The following is an 18,954-nucleotide window of genomic DNA, read 5'->3' on the forward strand; positions in this document are numbered from 1 at the left end:
TAAATATCTTAGGAGCTTTTAGCAGTTGTTGCCTTAGTTTTAGGAAGAATACTTCGGTTCTAGGTAGCAATCTACAAATTGTAATGTTATGGAGAAGATATAAATTTATCTTAGTGATAGCTTAATAACCCTTGAGACCATTTGTTGGCATAGTTTGAAATTTAGTTGAGCATAGGATATTTTTATCGAATTCGTGGGATTCTACCTCTCCCTTCTTGATCTACATCCGTTACCTTTATTTGTCTATGTTGTTTTTATTCGCTTTAATTATTGTTTATGCTTTGCTTTCAAGTAGATTTAGAAAAACAAAACCTTACGGTTCTTCTAGATAGTAGTTAAGATTGGTTCGTGGTACTTAGGTTAACACTCATTGTCTCTGAGGATATGATACTCTTGCTTACTATTTGCTACAGTAGCTCCATACACTTGCGGGTATATAAGTTGAGTCAAATATTAATTTTTCTTAAATTACTACTCCCTCTGTCCCATTTAAGACAACCCATTTCGTTTTTCACACTTGTTTTAAAAAAATATAATAAATAGTTAAAATGGAAGAAAAGTAAAGTAAGAAAGAGAATAATGTAGAAGAGAGTCTCTTCCATATTATCATCTCTCTTAATTTACTTTCCCCCCACTTTAACTATTTATTATAATTTTTACAAAACCCGTGCGAAAAATGAAATGGTCATCTTAACTAGGACAGAAGGAGTAATTTACTAATTCATCAATGCAGTATCTAAAAAATGTCAATACGATGATATTAGTATATCATCACAAATTTAGTTGACATAGTTATGTCTTTGTTTAACTTTTAAAAATAGATGTCAACACAAAAACATAAAACATAAGTATATCAATTAAATTTGTGTTGATATTTTTTAAATAGCAAGTTAGTAATTTTAAAAAAAGTTAGCAATTCATCACCATTTGAATATTTATTTATACTATGAACAAAATATCGATTGCATCGCAAGCCCAATTATACTATGAATAAACGTTTTGTGTCATCATATATATATTTTTATGAATAAGTAATAGAATATCATTAGAACTTATCATTTATATCATATTCTTGGGCATATATGAAGGAAAACATCAAGAACTAATCTACAAGTAACCAAGCATACCAAAACAACATGAGCAAACCCATATAATAATTTAACAACTGATCGGTGAGGCGAAAGCGAAAGCTACAGCTCTCGGCAATGGAAAAAGTTGTCATCCGATCGGTCACCAATCTGAAAAAAATATGCTTTTCTCATCATAAACTAGTATTAAAACAACGTGGAAATAAAATCGTAAAATATATTTTGTAAGTGATGGGGTACGAACTAAACCCTAATGGCAAGCCCAATAACAGTGACGGCCCATCAGCCCAGAGCCCAAGAAAGAGTATCTGTTCGGCACCAAAGAGTTCGGCACGACCAAAGAGCTCGGCACGACCAAAGAGTTCGGACTCAGCCTACAGCTCGGTAAAAGCCGACCAGTCAAGCTCTCCTCTCAGATCGGCAAGAGCTGATCGGTAAAGTCCAGCAGTTCGGTCTCAGCATTCGACCGAACTAGGAGTTGGTGGACTCACGAAAGGCCTCCACGACCTCCACTATACCCACGATCTATTTAGTGGTATGAAGCAGTTATTGAGCAGTTATTGCTCACCCACGATCTTGTTAGTGGGGCTGCAAACCACGATCCTAGTTCAATGTATAAATAGAACTTAGATCTGATAGAAAAAGGTTAAGCTCTCGAGAGATAAAATAGCATATAGCAAGTCTGTGTTGTAAGCTGTATTTTCGCAGATCAAGCAATACAAACCTGCCCTCATTTCTCCCCGTGGACGTAGATTTACCTCAGTAAATCGAACCACGTAAATTCATTGTGTCATAATTCTCTACCAGCATTTACTAACATCAATAATTCGCGGATCCATCACTGGCGCCGTCTGTGGGAATCAGAGAACCAAATTTGTGATAAAGCGAGTTTTTGATCCTCTTTTACCAAAAAAATGCATACCAGATCACATAACACCCGTGCCTCCGTCCGTGATAACCATGAGGAAGCTAATCCAGCAGCCCATAGGCCTGGAAAGCAGCCTCGTGAAAAATCTACTTCCAGTTCTCACGGAGAAGGAGCAAGCCGCTCAAAAGGTCCACACACCGAGTCTTCCCAGCAGCCTGATTTGAACGAGGCTGTCAAGCTGTTCTTGGCCGAGAAGCAGGAGGAGTTCTTAACCTTCCTGCAGAAGAGCCAACAGTCGGAGAAGACAACAGCGGATTCTCCCTCCTCATCCAGACATGAAAGTCACTACCGCAGTAGTGACGTGTCTTCCAGGAGAAAGAATCCTCAACCTCAACATGCTCCTGCTCCTCCTCGGTACCGGAACCACAGGAGAACTCCATCTCCTCCGTACCGAAGAGATGTCGGGTTTGCCATGTACGGAGCATTAAAGACTCCGTTCTCGGACGATATCACCCGAACTCCTTTGCCGCGGAACTACCGGACACCGTCAATGACTTATGACGGGCTGGAGGATCCTCATGACTTCCTGGGACGCTATCAATATAATATGGCGAACCAGGGTCTCAATGAGGTCCACATGTGCAAGCTGTTCCCCGAGCTGCTCATCGGGAACGCCAGAAGGTGGTTCGACAGCCTTCCTCAAGGCAGCATCAGATCCTACCGAGATCTCATGGATGCTTTCCACAGGAGGTTCTTTCAGAAAGCGGAAGCCCGAATCACTTCGGCTCAGCTGCTTTCTATACGTCAAGGTCGCGACGAAAAGATCAGCGACTTCCTGACGAGATTCCATAAGGAATGCCTACAAGTAGATAATCTCAATGATCTACTTGTCATCTCGGCATTCCAAAATGGAATCCTGCCCGGAGCTCTCTACAGAAAGCTCGTGGAGTGCGGTCCGCAAACAGCTCAAGAAATGTGGGACATTGCGGACCAGTTTTCTCGTGCGGATGAGGCAGACCGTCGAAAACGGTCGTTAGACAGCTCATCCCAAGGAGACAAAAGGAAGCCCGATCAAAGCGACCAGGTGCTTCCTCGCCGAACTCCTTTTGAAAGAATTCAAAGGGCACCGGTACAAGGCAGATTGGGGCCACGTCTCAATCCTGAGAAGCCGCCCGCTCAGTTTGTACCATTAAACAAGTCAAGAGCGGAAATTTTCGAACTACATTCCGATATGTTCGAAAAACCAAAGCGGATGACGAAATCGGCCGCACGGCGACTTCAGGATCAATATTGCTCCTTCCATCAAACCCACGGTCACGATACCGAGGAGTGCCGAGATTTGGCTGCAGGTATTGATGTTCTTGTGAAAACAGGAACGTTAAAAAAATACCAAAGCAAGCAGCCGAAAAAGAACAAAAGGCAGAGAAGTGCGAACTGCAATCCTCAGGATCCGAAAAGGCATGAGGATCCCGAAGACGACGACGAGCCGCAATACGATGGAGTAATCCTGACTATTGATGCTCTCCCTGCCGGGAAGACTAAGTCGTCCCTAAAAGCAGAACGCAGAGGTTCCAATCAAGAGGAACCAACACATAAAAGGCTGAAGAAAGACGAAGTGATTACATTTTCAGATGCCGATCCCGTCCCAGCCATCTCTCCTCACCAAGACGCTATTGTCATTCAAGCCGGGGTGGCAAACAAACTGGTCCACAGAGTATTTGTGGATACAGGAGCGTCAGTCAGCATTCTTTTTAAAGAATGTTTCGATAAAATGGAAGTGGATCCAGCTCGGCTCAGTCCGGCTCCACTTCCTCTGAAAAGTTTCGCCCAGGAGGACACCCGCCCTGAAGGTATTATCAGCCTTCCGATCACGGTGGGAAAAGCGCCTACAAGCTCCAATACGATGATCGAGTTCTTTGTGGTGAAAGCTCGGTCTCCGTACAACATCATCCTGGGGAGGGACTGGCTCAACACAGTTCGGGCCGTTTGCTCTACTTATCACCTCACCATCAAGATCCCCACTAAAGGTGGGATAGCGGTCATCCGAGGTGATCAAAAAAGAGCAAAAGAATGTCTGCAGATTGCGCTTAAAAGTGCCGAGCAATCAGTTCGGCACCATCAAGCATAGCAATCACAGCAACCGGAGTCGGAGGCAAGCGAGATGACCGAAGTCACTTCAGAGCCAAACTCAATGACCGTTCAGTTATACGAAGATGATCCATCCAAAACGGTCAAAGTCGGCTTCGCAGGAACGCCTCTACTCCGGGAAAAGACCATTCAGCTCCTCAAGGAGTACAAAGATGTCTTTGCATGGTCTCCGTTGGACATGACCGGAGTGCCCCCCGAGGTAATCACTCATCGGTTAAATATTGATCCTTCAATCCGGCCAGTAAAACAGAAGCAAAGACTCTTTGCGGCAGAAAGAAGCCAAGTCATCCATGACGAAGTCCGCCAATTACTAAAAGCGGATGTACTATTCGAGGTGAAATATCCTTCTTGGGTGGCCAATCCTGTGATGATCAAGAAAAAAGGAGGAGGATGGCGGATGTGCATAGATTTTACCGATCTAAACAAGCACTGTCCAAAAGATTGCTATCCCCTTCCGAATATAGATAAAAAAGTAGAAGCTTTGATCGGTTTCGAAATTTTCTGTTTTCTTGATTTATACAAAGGATATCACCAAGTGTTGATGGATGAGAGTGACGCTCCGAAAACAGCTTTCATCACCGATTTCGGCATTTTCGCTTATAAAAAGATGCCATTCGGTTTAAAGAATGCCGGAGCCACTTATCAAAGGATGGTAGACAAGCTTTTTCGGCACCTCATCGGGAAACAGGTTGAAGTGTATGTCGACGACATAGTTGTCAAAAGCAAAAGCACTTCGGAGTACGAAGACAACCTCAAATCCACTCTCGACGTGCTCCGAAAAGCCAACCTCAAACTCAACCCCCAAAAATGTACCTTTTTGGTAGATTCAGGAAAATTTCTGGGTTGTTGGGTTTCAAAAGACGGACTCAAGGCAAACCCTTCAAAAGTTCAAGTCGTTCAAAACATGGCAATGCCGAAGTCCATACATGACGTGCAAAGGCTAACCGGATGTCTAGCCGCACTGAATCGATTCCTTTCCCAAGCAGCCGAAAAGCAACTGCCGTTCTTCAAAGTGTTGAAAAAAGCACCAAAGTTCGAGTGGGGAGCCGAGCAGAAAAAGGCCTTTGACGAGCTCAAAAGTTATCTAGCCGAGCTTCCTATTCTCTCTGCTCCAACCGAAGCCGAAGTAATATTCTTATACTTAGCGGCTTCAGATCAAACCATCAGCGCGGTGCTTGTACGAGAAGAAGGCCTAAAGCAGTTTCCCATCTACTTTACAAGCCGAGCATTAAGAGGTCCAGAAACAAGGTATCAACCTCTGGAAAAAATTGCTCTGGCGTTAGTAAATGCAGCAAGGAGACTGCGGCCATACTTCTATGCTCACAAGGTATGCGTCTTAACCGATCTACCTCTTCGGCAAGTTTTGACCAAGCCAGAAGCATCAGGCAGAATCGCCAAATGGGCCATAGAGCTGGGAGAACACTCGATTGAGTACCTACCTCGGAAAGCCATCAAGGGACAAGCCTTGGCAGATTTTCTTACAGAGGCCAAGTTCGATCAAGCAATCCCTGTCATTGCCGAACAGAAAAAGTCTGCCGATGCCGAACTAGCACAGCCCTTGGAATCCGAAGTAGAGCCGCCAGACTGCTGGAGCGGATTCGTAGATGGAGCTTCAAACAAGATGGGAAGTGGAGCTGGTATTTTACTCATCGCTCCCGACGGACACGAGGTAACTTACTCACTTCGGTTCCTATTCCCCACTACTAATAATGAAGCCGAGTACGAAGCCCTCCTTGCCGGACTCCAGTTAGCGCAAAGTCTGCTCGTCAAATCTCTCAAAGTCCATTGTGATTCACAAGTCATAGTGAATCACATGTTGGGTACAAGTGAAGCCCGTGACGAGAGAATGAAGAAGTATTTGGACAAAGCGCAAAGCATCAGCCGAAGTTTCTCCTATTTTCGGATAATCCGCGTTCCCAGAGCGGAAAATAGCCGAGCAGATACCTTAAGTAAGTTGGCCTCAGATCCGAGCTCAAAGGCGGAAGAATTAATGCATCGAAGCATTGATGAAGCCGAGGTACATTCAGTATCTAACTCGCCGAACTGGATGACGCCGATCTTGCAGTATCTGGATCAGGGACAATTGCCCGAGGATAAGAGAGAAGCTCGGAAAATCACGTGCCGAGCACTTCGGTATGAACTTCATGAAGGAGTCCTCTTTAGAAAGTCTTACCTCCAGCCGTTATTGCGGTGCGTAGGACCAGAAGAGACGGACTACATCCTCAGAGAAGTTCATGAAGGATCGTGCGGCAGCCACATCGGAGCTAGAGCTTTAGCTAAAAAAGTTCTAAGATGGGGATATTATTGGCCAACCTTGGTACAAGAAGCAGTGCAGCTCGTCAAGACATGCCCGAAGTGCCAAATCCATGCAAATATCCCAAGGATGCCGCAGACCGATCTATCCACTATGCAAAGCCCTTGGCCTTTCATGCAATGGGGCATAGACATAGTGGGACCACTTCCTCAAGCTCCTCGGCAAATGAAATTCCTAATCGTTGCCGTGGACTACTTTACGAAGTGGGTGGAAGCTGAACCATTAGCTACGATAACGAGCTCGAAGGCATTGGATTTCGTCTGGAAGAACATAGTGTGCCGATTTGGCATACCCCACATCCTCATCTCGGATAACGGGACTCAGTTCACCGACAAGACGTTCAAGAATTGGTGCCAAGAGCTGAATATTCAACAGCGGTTCACTTCGGTCTCTCATCCACAAGCAAACGGACAAACGGAGGTAACAAATCGTATCCTGGTGAAAGGGTTAAAAGCTCGGTTAGAACAAGCCAAAGGACAATGGGTAGAAAATCTCCCTCAAGTCCTATGGTCCTACCGAACTACACCCACAACCTCCAACGGTGAAACTCCGTACAGTCTGGTATACGGCACTGAAGCTGTGATTCCGGTGGAGATCGGCGTACCCAGTCCCCGAACTCTAAATTTCTCCTCAGAAATGAATGACGACGGACTGAGAGCCGAGCTAGATCTTGCCGAAGAAAGAAGAGAATTGGCATGCATAAAAGCAGCCAAGTACAAGGAGCAAGTAGCCCGGTATTACAACCAAAGGGTGAAGAAGCTGCAAATTCAAGTGGGAGATCTCGTCCTGAGAAACAACGAAGTAAGTCGAGCAGAAAAGCTGGGCAAGCTCGAACCCACATGGGAAGGTCCGTATCGGGTGTCAGAAGTCCTCGGCAAAGGGTCTTACAAATTGGCTCACATGTCAGGAGAACAGGTACCCCGAACATGGCACATTTCCAACCTCAAAAAGTTCCATTTGTAAGAGACAGTCCGGTCAGTCTGTCTTGTGTCTAGTTCGGTCCTAAGGCTATGTGCGTTTTTTGTCTCTGTGCTTTACTTGGTCTTTTTTTGTCTCTGTGCGTTTTTGTCTGTCTGTTTCGTCTCTCTGTGCGTGTCGTCTCTTACAAATGTTACTGAGGCATCTTGTTCTTCGAAGGCTGATCCCCTTCTTAGAACATATACAAGCTAAACGATTGTGAGTCAAAGCTTCTACAGAAGATACAAGACTACAATTCAGCTTAAAACAAGCAGTTCGTCCGAAACGAGCTGCAACAAGCCAACGATTGTAAGTCAAAGCTTCTAAAGAGGATACAAGACTACAATTCAGCTTAAAACAAGCAGTTCGTCCGAAACGAGCTGCAACAAGCCAACGATTGTAAGTCAAAGCTTCTACAGAAGATACAAGACCACAATTCAGCTTAAACAAGCAGTTCGTCTGAAACGAGCTGCAACAAGCCCACGATTGTGCGTCAAAGCTTCTAAAGAGGATACAAGACCACAATTCAGCTTAAACAAGCACTTCGTCTGAAACGAACTGCAACAAAGGTCCAATTCTCGCGATAAAACTTGCCTGAATTAGGACTAGGGAAAGTCCGATCCACGCGATAAAACTCGCCGAATTAGGACAAGGGAAAGTCCGATCCCCAAATTAGGACAAGGGAAAGTCCGATCCCCAAATTAGGACAACGGAAAGTCCGATCCGAGCGATAAAACTCGCCAAATTAGGACACAAACCAAGTCCGGTCAAAGAAGAGTTCACTTCATGAGACCGTGGACAAACATCAACTTACCCCATACTTTTATCCAGAATGCCGAAGTGATTCACTTCGCTTTTCGGGGGGGGGGGGTAGTGATGGAGTACGTACTAAACAAGCCCAACAGCAGTAAAGCCCAAGACAGAGTATCAGTTCGGCATGACTAAAGAGTATCAGTCCGGCGTGACTAAAGAGTTCAGTTCGGCACAACCAAAGAGTTCGGCCCCAGCCTACAACTCGGTGAAAGCCAACTCATCAAGCTCTGCTCTCAGGTCGGCATCAAGCTCTACTCTCAGATCGGCAAAAGCTGCTCGGCAATAATTCAGCAGTTCGGTCTCAGTATTCGACCGAACTAGGAGATAGTGGACTCATGCAAGATTTCCACCTCCACTACACCGACGATCTATTTAGTGGTGTCAAGCAGTCATTAACTCATGCAGGATAGTGGACCCATGCAAGGTCGCCACGATCTCCACGACATCCACTACCTAATAAATGCTGCATGCCACGATCTTGGTTCACTGTATAAATAGAACCTAGGTCAGATAGATAAGGGCTTCTTCTTCTTCTGTTAAATTCTAAAAAGCTCTCTAGAGAGAATATCATAAAGCAGGCCAGTGTTGTAAGCTGTAATTCGCAGATCAAGCAATACAAACCTGCCCCCATTTCTCCCCGTGGACGTAGATTTACCTCAGTAAATCGAACCACGTAAAATCTCTGTGTTGATCTTCATTTATTTCCTGCATTTACAAAGTGCTTCAATGATGAAGAAAGAGCGTATTTATCAGATACGGGAAAGATTTCGAAATCGTTGCGCCGTTTCGAATCCCACCTTTTCAGGAATCAACGGCCGGATTTTACTGTCGCATTTAATGCAGGCATGCGCTAGGCACGTCCCCTGACGTCAGCCTCCCCCTTACCGTTATCCAGAATGCCGAAGTGACTCACCTCGCCGAAGTGATCCACTTCGCTTTTCGGGGGGGGTAGTGATGGGGTACGAACTAAACCCTAATGGCAAGCCCAATAACAGTGACGGCCCATCAGCCCAGAGCCCAAGAAAGAGTATCTGTTCGGCACCAAAGAGTTCGGCACGACCAAAGAGCTCGGCACGACCAAAGAGTTCGGACTCAGCCTACAGCTCGGTAAAAGCCGACCAGTCAAGCTCTCCTCTCAGATCGGCAAGAGCTGATCGGTAAAGTCCAGCAGTTCGGTCTCAGCATTCGACCGAACTAGGAGTTGGTGGACTCACGAAAGGCCTCCACGACCTCCACTATACCCACGATCTATTTAGTGGTATGAAGCAGTTATTGAGCAGTTATTGCTCACCCACGATCTTGTTAGTGGGGCTGCAAACCACGATCCTAGTTCAATGTATAAATAGAACTTAGATCTGATAGAAAAAGGTTAAGCTCTCGAGAGATAAAATAGCATATAGCAAGTCTGTGTTGTAAGCTGTATTTTCGCAGATCAAGCAATACAAACCTGCCCTCATTTCTCCCCGTGGACGTAGATTTACCTCAGTAAATCGAACCACGTAAATTCATTGTGTCATAATTCTCTACCAGCATTTACTAACATCAATAATTCGCGGATCCATCAGTAAAATATACAAAAATAAATCGAGTAGGCTCACCATCTTTTTTCTTCCCACATGACTTCATAAAATAACATAATCCAACTCCGACTGATAAAATGGCTAAACCTCCAACAACAAGTGCTACCAGTTTTGGCGAACTGCCTCCTTCAGTTGATAAAAATTATTGAATCAATTTATAAAATAGTAGTACAGTATAATTTGGTTACGTAGAAAAAAAATTCACGAGAGTAATTAATTAAACAATTATTGACCGAGTAAATCACCAAAGTTTGCCACAAAATCATTTTGTGCAAAATTTTTGTTCTGATAAAAATTAACATAAATTTTTACACTAATAATTAATTCTTAAATGGATATATTTTTCTATCTAATATTTCCTTTCTCTAACAGCAATATACAGTCATTTTCTTTTAGTTTCATTCACAAAATTTAATTATTTTCTGTTTTCTGAATAAGTTTCAACTAATAATATTACAATTGCTCTTATATTTACCTCCTCCCTCGTAGGTGCCAAAACCCTCATCTCTGTAGACATAACTAAGGAAGCATCCATCAACATAAACTTGTCCAGAAACTGAATATCTGCATCTCTCCTCACAAGCAATCTCCACCGCACGATGCACGCATTCTCCGCACTCACAGCTCCTCAGACTCTCCCCACACTGCGCCAAAACGTGGATCGATTCATATGTCGTCTCGCAAAATCCATTCTCGCTCATCACACAGCTTTCCACCATACCAAGCGCTGCATATTTAACGTCTTCAAACCCGCCTCTCTCGATCCTCCTCTCGCTGCAGCCCCGCTGAAGGATTTTATTATTCTCTGCCTCAGCCTCAGCCTCAGCTCCATCATCATCTTCGTATCGAACAGAGCAGCCGTGGAGCTGGATTCTTGCTGCTAAACTTTCTCCGCACAAGCTCGAAGATCTGGCCACGCATCTTTCGCATTCGTCTGAGCTGAGATGTTTCATGCACTGAAAGGAGCCAGAGATGGCGGTTTGCTCATTTGCGACGATGGTTTTGAAGAAGGTGGATTGCGAGGAGTGTGTTATGAGTTGTTGGAAAAGGATTGGGAGCAATGAGGGATATGGTGAGGTGCGGTTTGAGCATTGTGTGTATACTAATTTGTGGGTTTCAGAGGAATGTGTGACTGTTATCATGAGGAAAACAAATGGGATTAACATGTCGGATTGTGATTGATCATCGGTGTTTGCATGATTAAATATAGTTGAGTCGTTACTTTCTGTTGGGAAGATTGTGGTGTGAATATGGTAAAGTTTTGTGTGTTTATGACAAGGAATTTTTATTGGTAAAAAGGCACGTGTTTTTCCAGCCTAACTTCATCTAATTCCTTGTGTTAATTGCTATTAGATGTCATGGGTATATTAGATGAACACAAGGAATTCTCTCAGAACTTATCAATTTCATATTCACAAGGATTGGTGGTTGGTAAGATCTTGAACTTGACATTTTGGTTTCAAAATAGATTTATTTCACATTAAAGTCTTTATTGGTTCAGTTCATTTGCTAAATAATTTTTAGGTTCTATAGATTAAGTGTATAAGCTTTTGGTTCTAAATAAATATGTTTTGGTCTATTAATGATCAAATACCTCATCTGTAGTTTCCTTTTTTTTTCTTTTCTTGTAGTGACCCACTTTTTTATGCCTGGATTTTGCTTGATTACGTGGCAATTTCATTATTGTGTGATTATTTGGACTTAATGTGAAAATGCGAATTTCTTGATTTATTGTGGCTTGTACGTATTTTTTATTGCGGGAAATTAAAGTTCATTTAATTTTCTAAGTGTGTTGTGAATTATTTGGGATCATGCATAATTATTCTAGACCTTCTTCTTCTAGGTCGAAATTGGAGTTAAATGGGGTAGAAAGTCTGATACAAATCATGCCCTAGCTCCCCTTACTCTAACTCAAATTGTACCGGTTTTGGTCTACTCGACCAAGTAACCAACTGAGTTGGGTTGGTTGTGACTCCGTCAAGTAGAAGTCTCTAGAGTGAGATGTCACTTGCGGACTAGAATAGATTGAACCTAGCATGACTCGATCGAGTGGATCAAAGACCAAACACCACTCCCCCTTTTAAACGAAGATCAAAGACCAAAGATCAAACTTTTCTTATTAATTAAAAAGTGGCTCAGATACCAATTGATGAAGAAACGTACAGAGAATTACTTAACTGACCCTATTCTTGAAAATGAAACTCTAAAATGAAACTGTTCTTATTATTCAAAAAATGTTTCAGATACAAATTGATGAAGAAACGTACATGTGATAACTTAACTTGTAAGTAATCAAAGAAACCCTAATTTCTTGTAAACGCAACTGTTCTTATTTATCAAAAACTAGTTCAAATACCAATTGATGCAAAATGTATAGAAAATGACTGAATTGTTAATTAATCAATAAACCCTAGTTTCTTGAAAATAAAACTATTCTTATTAATAAAAAAACTGGCTCAGATACCAATTGATGTAGAAACGTATAGAGAATTATTTAACTAGTAAGTAATCACAGAAACCTTAGTTTCTTGAAAATGAAACTATTCTTATTAATAAAAAAGCTGCCTCAAATATCGATTGATGAAGAAACGTATAGATAATGACTGAACTAGCAACTAACTAGAGAAACTCTAGTTTATTGAAAATAGAAATATTCTTGTTAATAAAACTGGCCCTGATACCAATTGAGGGGTAATTACATATTTCATACAAAATATTTTACTTTTATTTCAATTTAGTACAAAAAAGTATTAAGTTTACATATTTCATATAAAAAGATTACTTAGTGTTCTAAAATAATACATTCCGTTAAGTCCCTACTAACACCGTTACTTCCAATTACATCATACATACAAAAAGTTTCATCAATGTTTCAAATTTGTACAAATTTGAAATTAAAATTTTTCATTAATTATTTCAAACACAGTTATTTTTATTACTCACAAAAATGAAAAACACATAGAAAAAAAATCACCACTCTTCACCATCAAATTAGCGAATTGCATTTTATTGTCGAAGCTTTCTCATATGACAATGGAGAATACAACTGAAAAGATATTGAATCTTTTTTGTAAAAGTTAAATATTGACTTATTGACTGTTTGAAGCTCAAATTAGTCATTTTGTAAAGATGAAATATGGACTTATTTTATAGTGTGTTCTATAAAGAATACAATAAAAGTATAGAGTATATTGAGAGACAGAATATTTGTAAACCACAATCAATTGATAGAAGAACTGATATTGACTATTATTTTTTTAGAGTGATTAATTATATTAAATCTCTAATTATTCTTTTATTATGATGATAAGTTGGACAAATCATAAACTAACTAACAGTGTTCAAAATATTTAACGGAATGTATTAATTCAAAACACTAATATAACTTTTTGTATGAAATATGTAAACTTAATACTCTTTGTACTAAATTGAAACAAAGCTAAAACATTTTGTATGAAATATGTAATTACCCCACCAATTGATGCAAAATCGTATAGAATATGACTATAAGTGATCAGAGAAACTCCCGTTTCTTGAAAATGAAATTATTCTTATTAATCAATATATGGCTCTCAGATGCCAATTAATGACAACATATATCATAATGATTGAACTGGTAAGTAATCAGAGAAACCCTAGTTTCTTGAAAACAAAAATATTCTTATTAATAAAAAACTGGCTCACATATCAATTGATGAAGAAACATATAGAAGAGTGATTGAACCAAAGAAACCAGTTTCTTTGAAATGAAACTTTTATTATTAATCAATAATTAGCTCAGATACAAATTGACGAAGAAACCTATAGAGAATTAATTAACTGGTAATTTTATAAATATTTATTGTCATGATTATGTCAATATTATTATTTTCCCAAAAAATTATACTATGTATATATATAATTATTACAAATTTTCGGTCTACATTAATATATTTAAATGTTTTTTCTGTTTATTGAATTTAATAAAATCACCACGTCTCCATTAATCTGGTTTGTGATAATTTGCCGTGATTTTTTTTTGGGTAATGTATTTGCCGTGATTTTAGAGTGGCGAATCCATATAAGTAGACGCGTATTTGTTTCCATATAAAATTTGAAAATGATATAATTTCACCTTAATAAAGGGATGGAAGGCGGTACGACGAATGGAGAAAAAACGCACAAAATCGCGGTTTGTCCATCATTCTTATCCTCAACCCCAAAGGCGCACGATAGCGTAGCGTCTTCCTTTTTGTGGCTCCTGCGGCGATTTATCTTCGCCCAGCCTCGCCAAAACGAATTTCCCCTCAATTTTTAATTGCGAAACCCTATCTCTCAAGACGGCCTCCTCTCCTTCAGATCCCAAAACTTTGTCAATAAGTATTGGTCTTCAATCTCTGATTTTGCTACCATCGCTTCCGATTTAACCTGCTCTACAGGTATTTTTATTCAATTTGATTTTGCGATTTCTGCTTAAATTTCATTTGCGATTAGGTTTTATATGTTTTTTCTATAAAATTCGACTCCAGTTCATCCCTATGTTTCTCAAACCAAAAAAATGCCTTTATATGTTTTGTCTCGTTTTTCTCACGATCAATTGAATTGTCTCGAAATACATAAGTACGTTTTTCAAGCAATTGTTTTGGATTTTATTGGTGGATTGATTTTGTGTATTTTTTACCACCCGTCTGCATCTTACGAGGCTAACGATGATATAAAGATAATGCCTGGTTGAATCTCCTTTCCATCACGTCTCTTAGGATTGTAAATTTTCTTTTTTTCCCGGTCAAAGATGCAAATCGGTTATGGGTTTTGTGCGAATATGTAAAAATCTGTTTGTTGGATTATACAGATAAGTGATACGTTAAATTGTTAGAAATTTATCTTATAACTGGTTTTCTTTGTTGGATATTTCTTGTGCTATATATCAAGCAAAATAATTAATTCTGCTGTCTGAAATTTGGTACATGGATAATCAATTTTCAGCAATTTGCAGATCCTAGTTTTGGTTGAAATTTGAAATGTTTATTTTTCTGTGTTCAGGATTGGGGTTTCAAGTCCTGTGAGACCAGAATCCATATTTCCTGCTTTTATATAGCAATTCATTAGAGCAATGGGAGGGTATGAAAAAAATGTGAGACATTCACCACCTTCAATATTTATGTCAGGTGTTTTATTGCCAGTTTATTCGGAGATTTTAAATTTTGTAATTTTTTTTTTAATTGCAGGAGTATGAAGATTGGGATGAGTATGAGGAAGATGGAGATGATGATGGTTATGAAAGAGTTCATAAGCCCACCCAGGAGGAGTTGGATTATCTTGCCCTCAGACAAAGGTTAAAAGAGTCTATCAGAAAGCAGATGAAGAAGGATACAGGGACTGCAAACCCTGCCTCCCGTGACAAAGTTAATTCATCACGTAGAGACAAGTAAGCTTACCTCAAAAGTTTGAATATATTGATATTTTTTTAATATTGCATTTAGTAAATTGAAATTTTATGTATATCTGATTATCTATGCTGGTTTTATTTTTCTTTCATGAGTTTATTCAGCCAGTTTTCTGCATGTTTTTGGTTATTTGAGCATTTTGCATCATTGATTTTTGTGCTGAACATTACACTACTATCTAACACAAGCTTTGATGATGAATCAACAAGCATTCTTATGCTATAACCGTATTGCATATTAATATTATGCTTGCATTGCATTCATATGAATCGAAGGTGGTTATTGACATTAATCTTTATATTTGCAGCTATGGTTCTTTCTTTGGGCCTTCACAGCCAGTTATTGCTCAGAGGGTAATCCAAGAAAGCAAGTCCCTGTTGGAGAATCCAGATCTAGCAGCAAGGATATGTAGAACTAGCCATAAGGTACGTTCTGTGACTTTTGTCCCTTTTATGTTGGCACTGCTGCTTTTCTCATTACTTTTAGGTTTTTACTAGTTGAACCTTAGGATGGATTCAACCTAGCTACGTGTTTAGAACATAAAAGACTGCCATTTCAAGCTGCTGGCTAAGAGAGGTGTGGATAGTTTAATATTGGTTTGAGCAAGCATCGCCATTACTGTTTTCTGGTTCAGTATCTGAGCTGTACTGGTATATAGGAAGACTTTTTTTCCTGTGTTGGGGGAAGGGGGATGGTGAGGATTGGACTGTAGACTTTTCTCTTTAGAAAGGACACCTACTTGGTTCTGTTGCAGTTGCAGGTCTTGAAACAGATGAAGACATGCCTATACATGAAAATATCACAGCCTGTTTATTTTAATACTCCCTCCGTCCTACTTTAGGAGTCCCAGTTGAGTTCGGCACGGATTTTAAGAAATGTAAAAGGAAAGTTGGTGAAAAAAATGGTGGAATGTGGGTCCTACTTTTTATATATTAGTTTTATAATAAAATGTGAGTGGAAAAATGTTAGTGGAATGTGGGGCCTAATACCATTTATGGAATATTCCAACCGGGACTCCTAAAGTGGGACACCCAAAAATGGTAAACCGGGACTCTTAAAGTGGGACGGAGGGAGTAATATATTAGTTGCATCTAAAAGAAACTGAAAACGTGTTAAATTTGTTTTACTCATAGCCGGTGTTTATCTGCAGGAGAAGAAGAGCTCTGTTACTGCTCCTGTCAGTTCAAAATCTCAAACAAACCGTCCGCCAAGTGTTAAAACTGTGGTAAGAATTGGCAGTATATGCTTTCCTATTGTTATTTGATTGTTGTACTCATATTTAAATTGTGGCCGTTGATGATTGATGCAGTTGAAAAAAAAAGTCGAAATGCTGAAAAATACAAGAGACTATTCGTTTCTATTATCTGATGATGCTGAGGTTTCAGCCGCCTCAAAAGTTCCACCCCCAAGAAAAGTGTCAGCTCCCAAGTCTGGTGCGAGACTGCTCTTGTACTTTCTGGTCCGTTGACGCAAATCCTGTTGCAATTGTATTTTTCTAAAGGTAACTTATACATGTTTTTTTTGTGAACTTGAAGATGCACGATCTGCCGAATTAATGCAAAGGAGCAGACCAATGGTGAATGGTCGTGCAAAAGAAGTGTTCAATGGTCGTGATGGCAGAAAGCCTATGCTTCCATGTAGCCAGAGCAAATCTAAAGTTGGGATGGATAAGTCAGCCCACACAAACAAGTCATCCACAGAATCTAGGAAACAGTTTGGTAACACTAGTGGAAGTGGGCCTGGTCGGCCTCTTGGACCCAATGTTCTGCCTTCTAACAATTCTGTCCGTGCTACAGCGAAGTCGGCCCAACCTGCTGCAAAAAAAAATATTACTGTTGTACGCAAACCAACATCATCACCACTCCAACCTGTTGCACGCAGACCTGTTCAATTGACTCCGCAATCTGGCAATAATAGACCTACGTCGTTGCATGGCCAGCCTTCAGCTTTGAGAAGACCTGTACAAAAAGATAATTACGAGTCTAGCAAGCCTAAGGTTGTTAGTAGACAGTCATTGCCTTCCTCTAAGGTTCAGGTATGAGCTATTGGGTGAGTTACAGATTAATTTTGCTTTATTGACTTCCAAAGTTTCCTAAGGGTTATATGGTCTTCGCAGTTGAAGAGATCTCCTCAAAGACACCCCAAACTTGCTCCTTTGCGGGATGAACGGCCAAAGGCAAAACCTAAGAGGCAGCTTCCTGATGACGATTCCGAGGGTGAACAGGCCATAAATATGATCAGACAAATGTTTGGGTAGTTAAACATTTTTGACTGTATCTTGAGAATTATTCCTTTTTTCAGAGGGAAAACTTTCCTTTGTATTCAAGTATTAAAGACTACAATTGTTTTGCAGTTATAATCCCAATAAGTTTCGAGATGATGATGACACTGGTGACATGGAGACCAATTTTAATGATATTCTGATGGAGGAAAAACGAAGGTCAGTATAATGGACTGAGTATCTAATCTGGTTATGAATATATACACTGGTTGAATTACATGGCTTCTTTTTACTTTTTTGATGCATTTGGTTTAGTTAACTTAATATATTCCTTCCGTCCTATTCTAAGGGACACATTTTTGTTTTTTGGATGTCCCACCCTAAATTACACATTTCTTATAATGGAAACATCACTACTACCTCTACTTTTTCTCGCTCTTACTTTATCCTCTCTCCACTTAACTCACAAAATAACACTACATAAAATCTCATGCTGAAAAGGAAATGCTACACCTAGGGCAGGACGAAGGGAGTACATGGCTTCATTTACATGACTTCTTTTTACTTTTTTCATGCGATGGTGGTGCTATCAACCTGTATCATCATTAGTCATGTAGGAATTTATTTTCATACGTTCACAAATAAAATTTCAAATGGATTTTTTGTTGGAACATGCTACATGCCTCTGCTGGAATTTGAACATCAGAGTGTGTATTATTTGTTGAAATTTAATAAAATTGTCGTATTATTTGCCTTCTTTGTTCATCCCTTGAGAATTGTGGGTACGGGTTGGTGACAATAGTGGGGTGTTCAGGATAGTAGTATTTGTATATCCAGTCTTTGCATTCTGATATTTGGTCTTGACATCCAGTTGTTTCTTTTTGAAGAAGCAGCTTTGAAAGTTAAGTTTGTTGACATGTTATGTATCTTGTCCAGTGCAAGAATTGCCAGGCAGGAAGATGAAGAACAGCTCCTCCTAATCGAAGAAGAAGAAAGAAGGGATAGGATACGGCTGGCAAAGAAGCGCAAGATGAGCCATTAAAGCCCCATCATGTAGCACTAGTAAATGACATGGGGCGGAATTTGTTATGGTTCGGGTGCTGTTTGCTTTGGTGCCTACATGCATAGTTTTGTATCTAACTATACTGGACTCTTATGTGACAATAGTGTTATCATTTCGATTTGGATTCTTTGTTTTCTTTTTATTCAACAGGCAAATCCATAATTTTATAAAAAGTTGTCTGTTGGATGTTTTACGCATCGGTGGTTATGAGGGTTGATATTCCTCTGCTTTCAATAGGAAGGAGCGAGGACGTTATGTTATGGCATGACTTTTACTCCCTCTCCATCCAACTTAAGAAGGAACATTTCCGTTTTTTAAATACTCTCTTTCCTGTTAATATGCCCAAACACATTTCTCTTCACAATTAAATTTTCAACTTCCTTTCTCTTTGGTAAATAATGACACTCCACATTTTCTCTTTCTAATTGTACACATTAGCCCACAAGGGTATAGTGCCAACTTTTTTTAATTTGTTA

General features: G+C 40.2%; 2 protein-coding genes across 2 annotated transcripts; one reads left to right on the forward strand and one right to left on the reverse strand.

Annotated features, from left to right (window-relative positions):
- Positions 1-1,093: 1,093 nt before the first annotated feature.
- LOC121760570 (plasmodesmata-located protein 4-like) lies at positions 1,094-10,934 on the reverse strand. Its single transcript, XM_042156214.1, has 3 exons — positions 10,244-10,934; positions 9,787-9,894; positions 1,094-1,238 (listed from the first exon to the last, which is right to left on the reverse strand). Exons 1-3 carry the CDS (start codon positions 10,932-10,934, stop codon positions 1,231-1,233), a joined length of 807 nt encoding a protein of 268 aa, XP_042012148.1. The 3' UTR covers positions 1,094-1,230.
- Positions 10,935-13,905: 2,971 nt separating this feature from the next.
- LOC121762299 (protein SPT2 homolog) lies at positions 13,906-18,620 on the forward strand. Its single transcript, XM_042158130.1, has 10 exons — positions 13,906-14,186; positions 14,791-14,881; positions 14,976-15,175; positions 15,502-15,619; positions 16,345-16,419; positions 16,504-16,627; positions 16,730-17,229; positions 17,311-17,447; positions 17,548-17,634; positions 18,352-18,620. The coding sequence occupies exons 2-10, from the start codon at positions 14,861-14,863 to the stop codon at positions 18,455-18,457; spliced, it is 1,368 nt and encodes a 455-aa protein (XP_042014064.1). The 5' UTR covers positions 13,906-14,186; positions 14,791-14,860; the 3' UTR covers positions 18,458-18,620.
- Positions 18,621-18,954: the final 334 nt, after the last annotated feature.

This window comes from Salvia splendens, chromosome 13 (assembly GCF_004379255.2).
Source record: "Salvia splendens isolate huo1 chromosome 13, SspV2, whole genome shotgun sequence".
Lineage (NCBI taxonomy): Eukaryota > Viridiplantae > Streptophyta > Magnoliopsida > Lamiales > Lamiaceae > Salvia > Salvia splendens.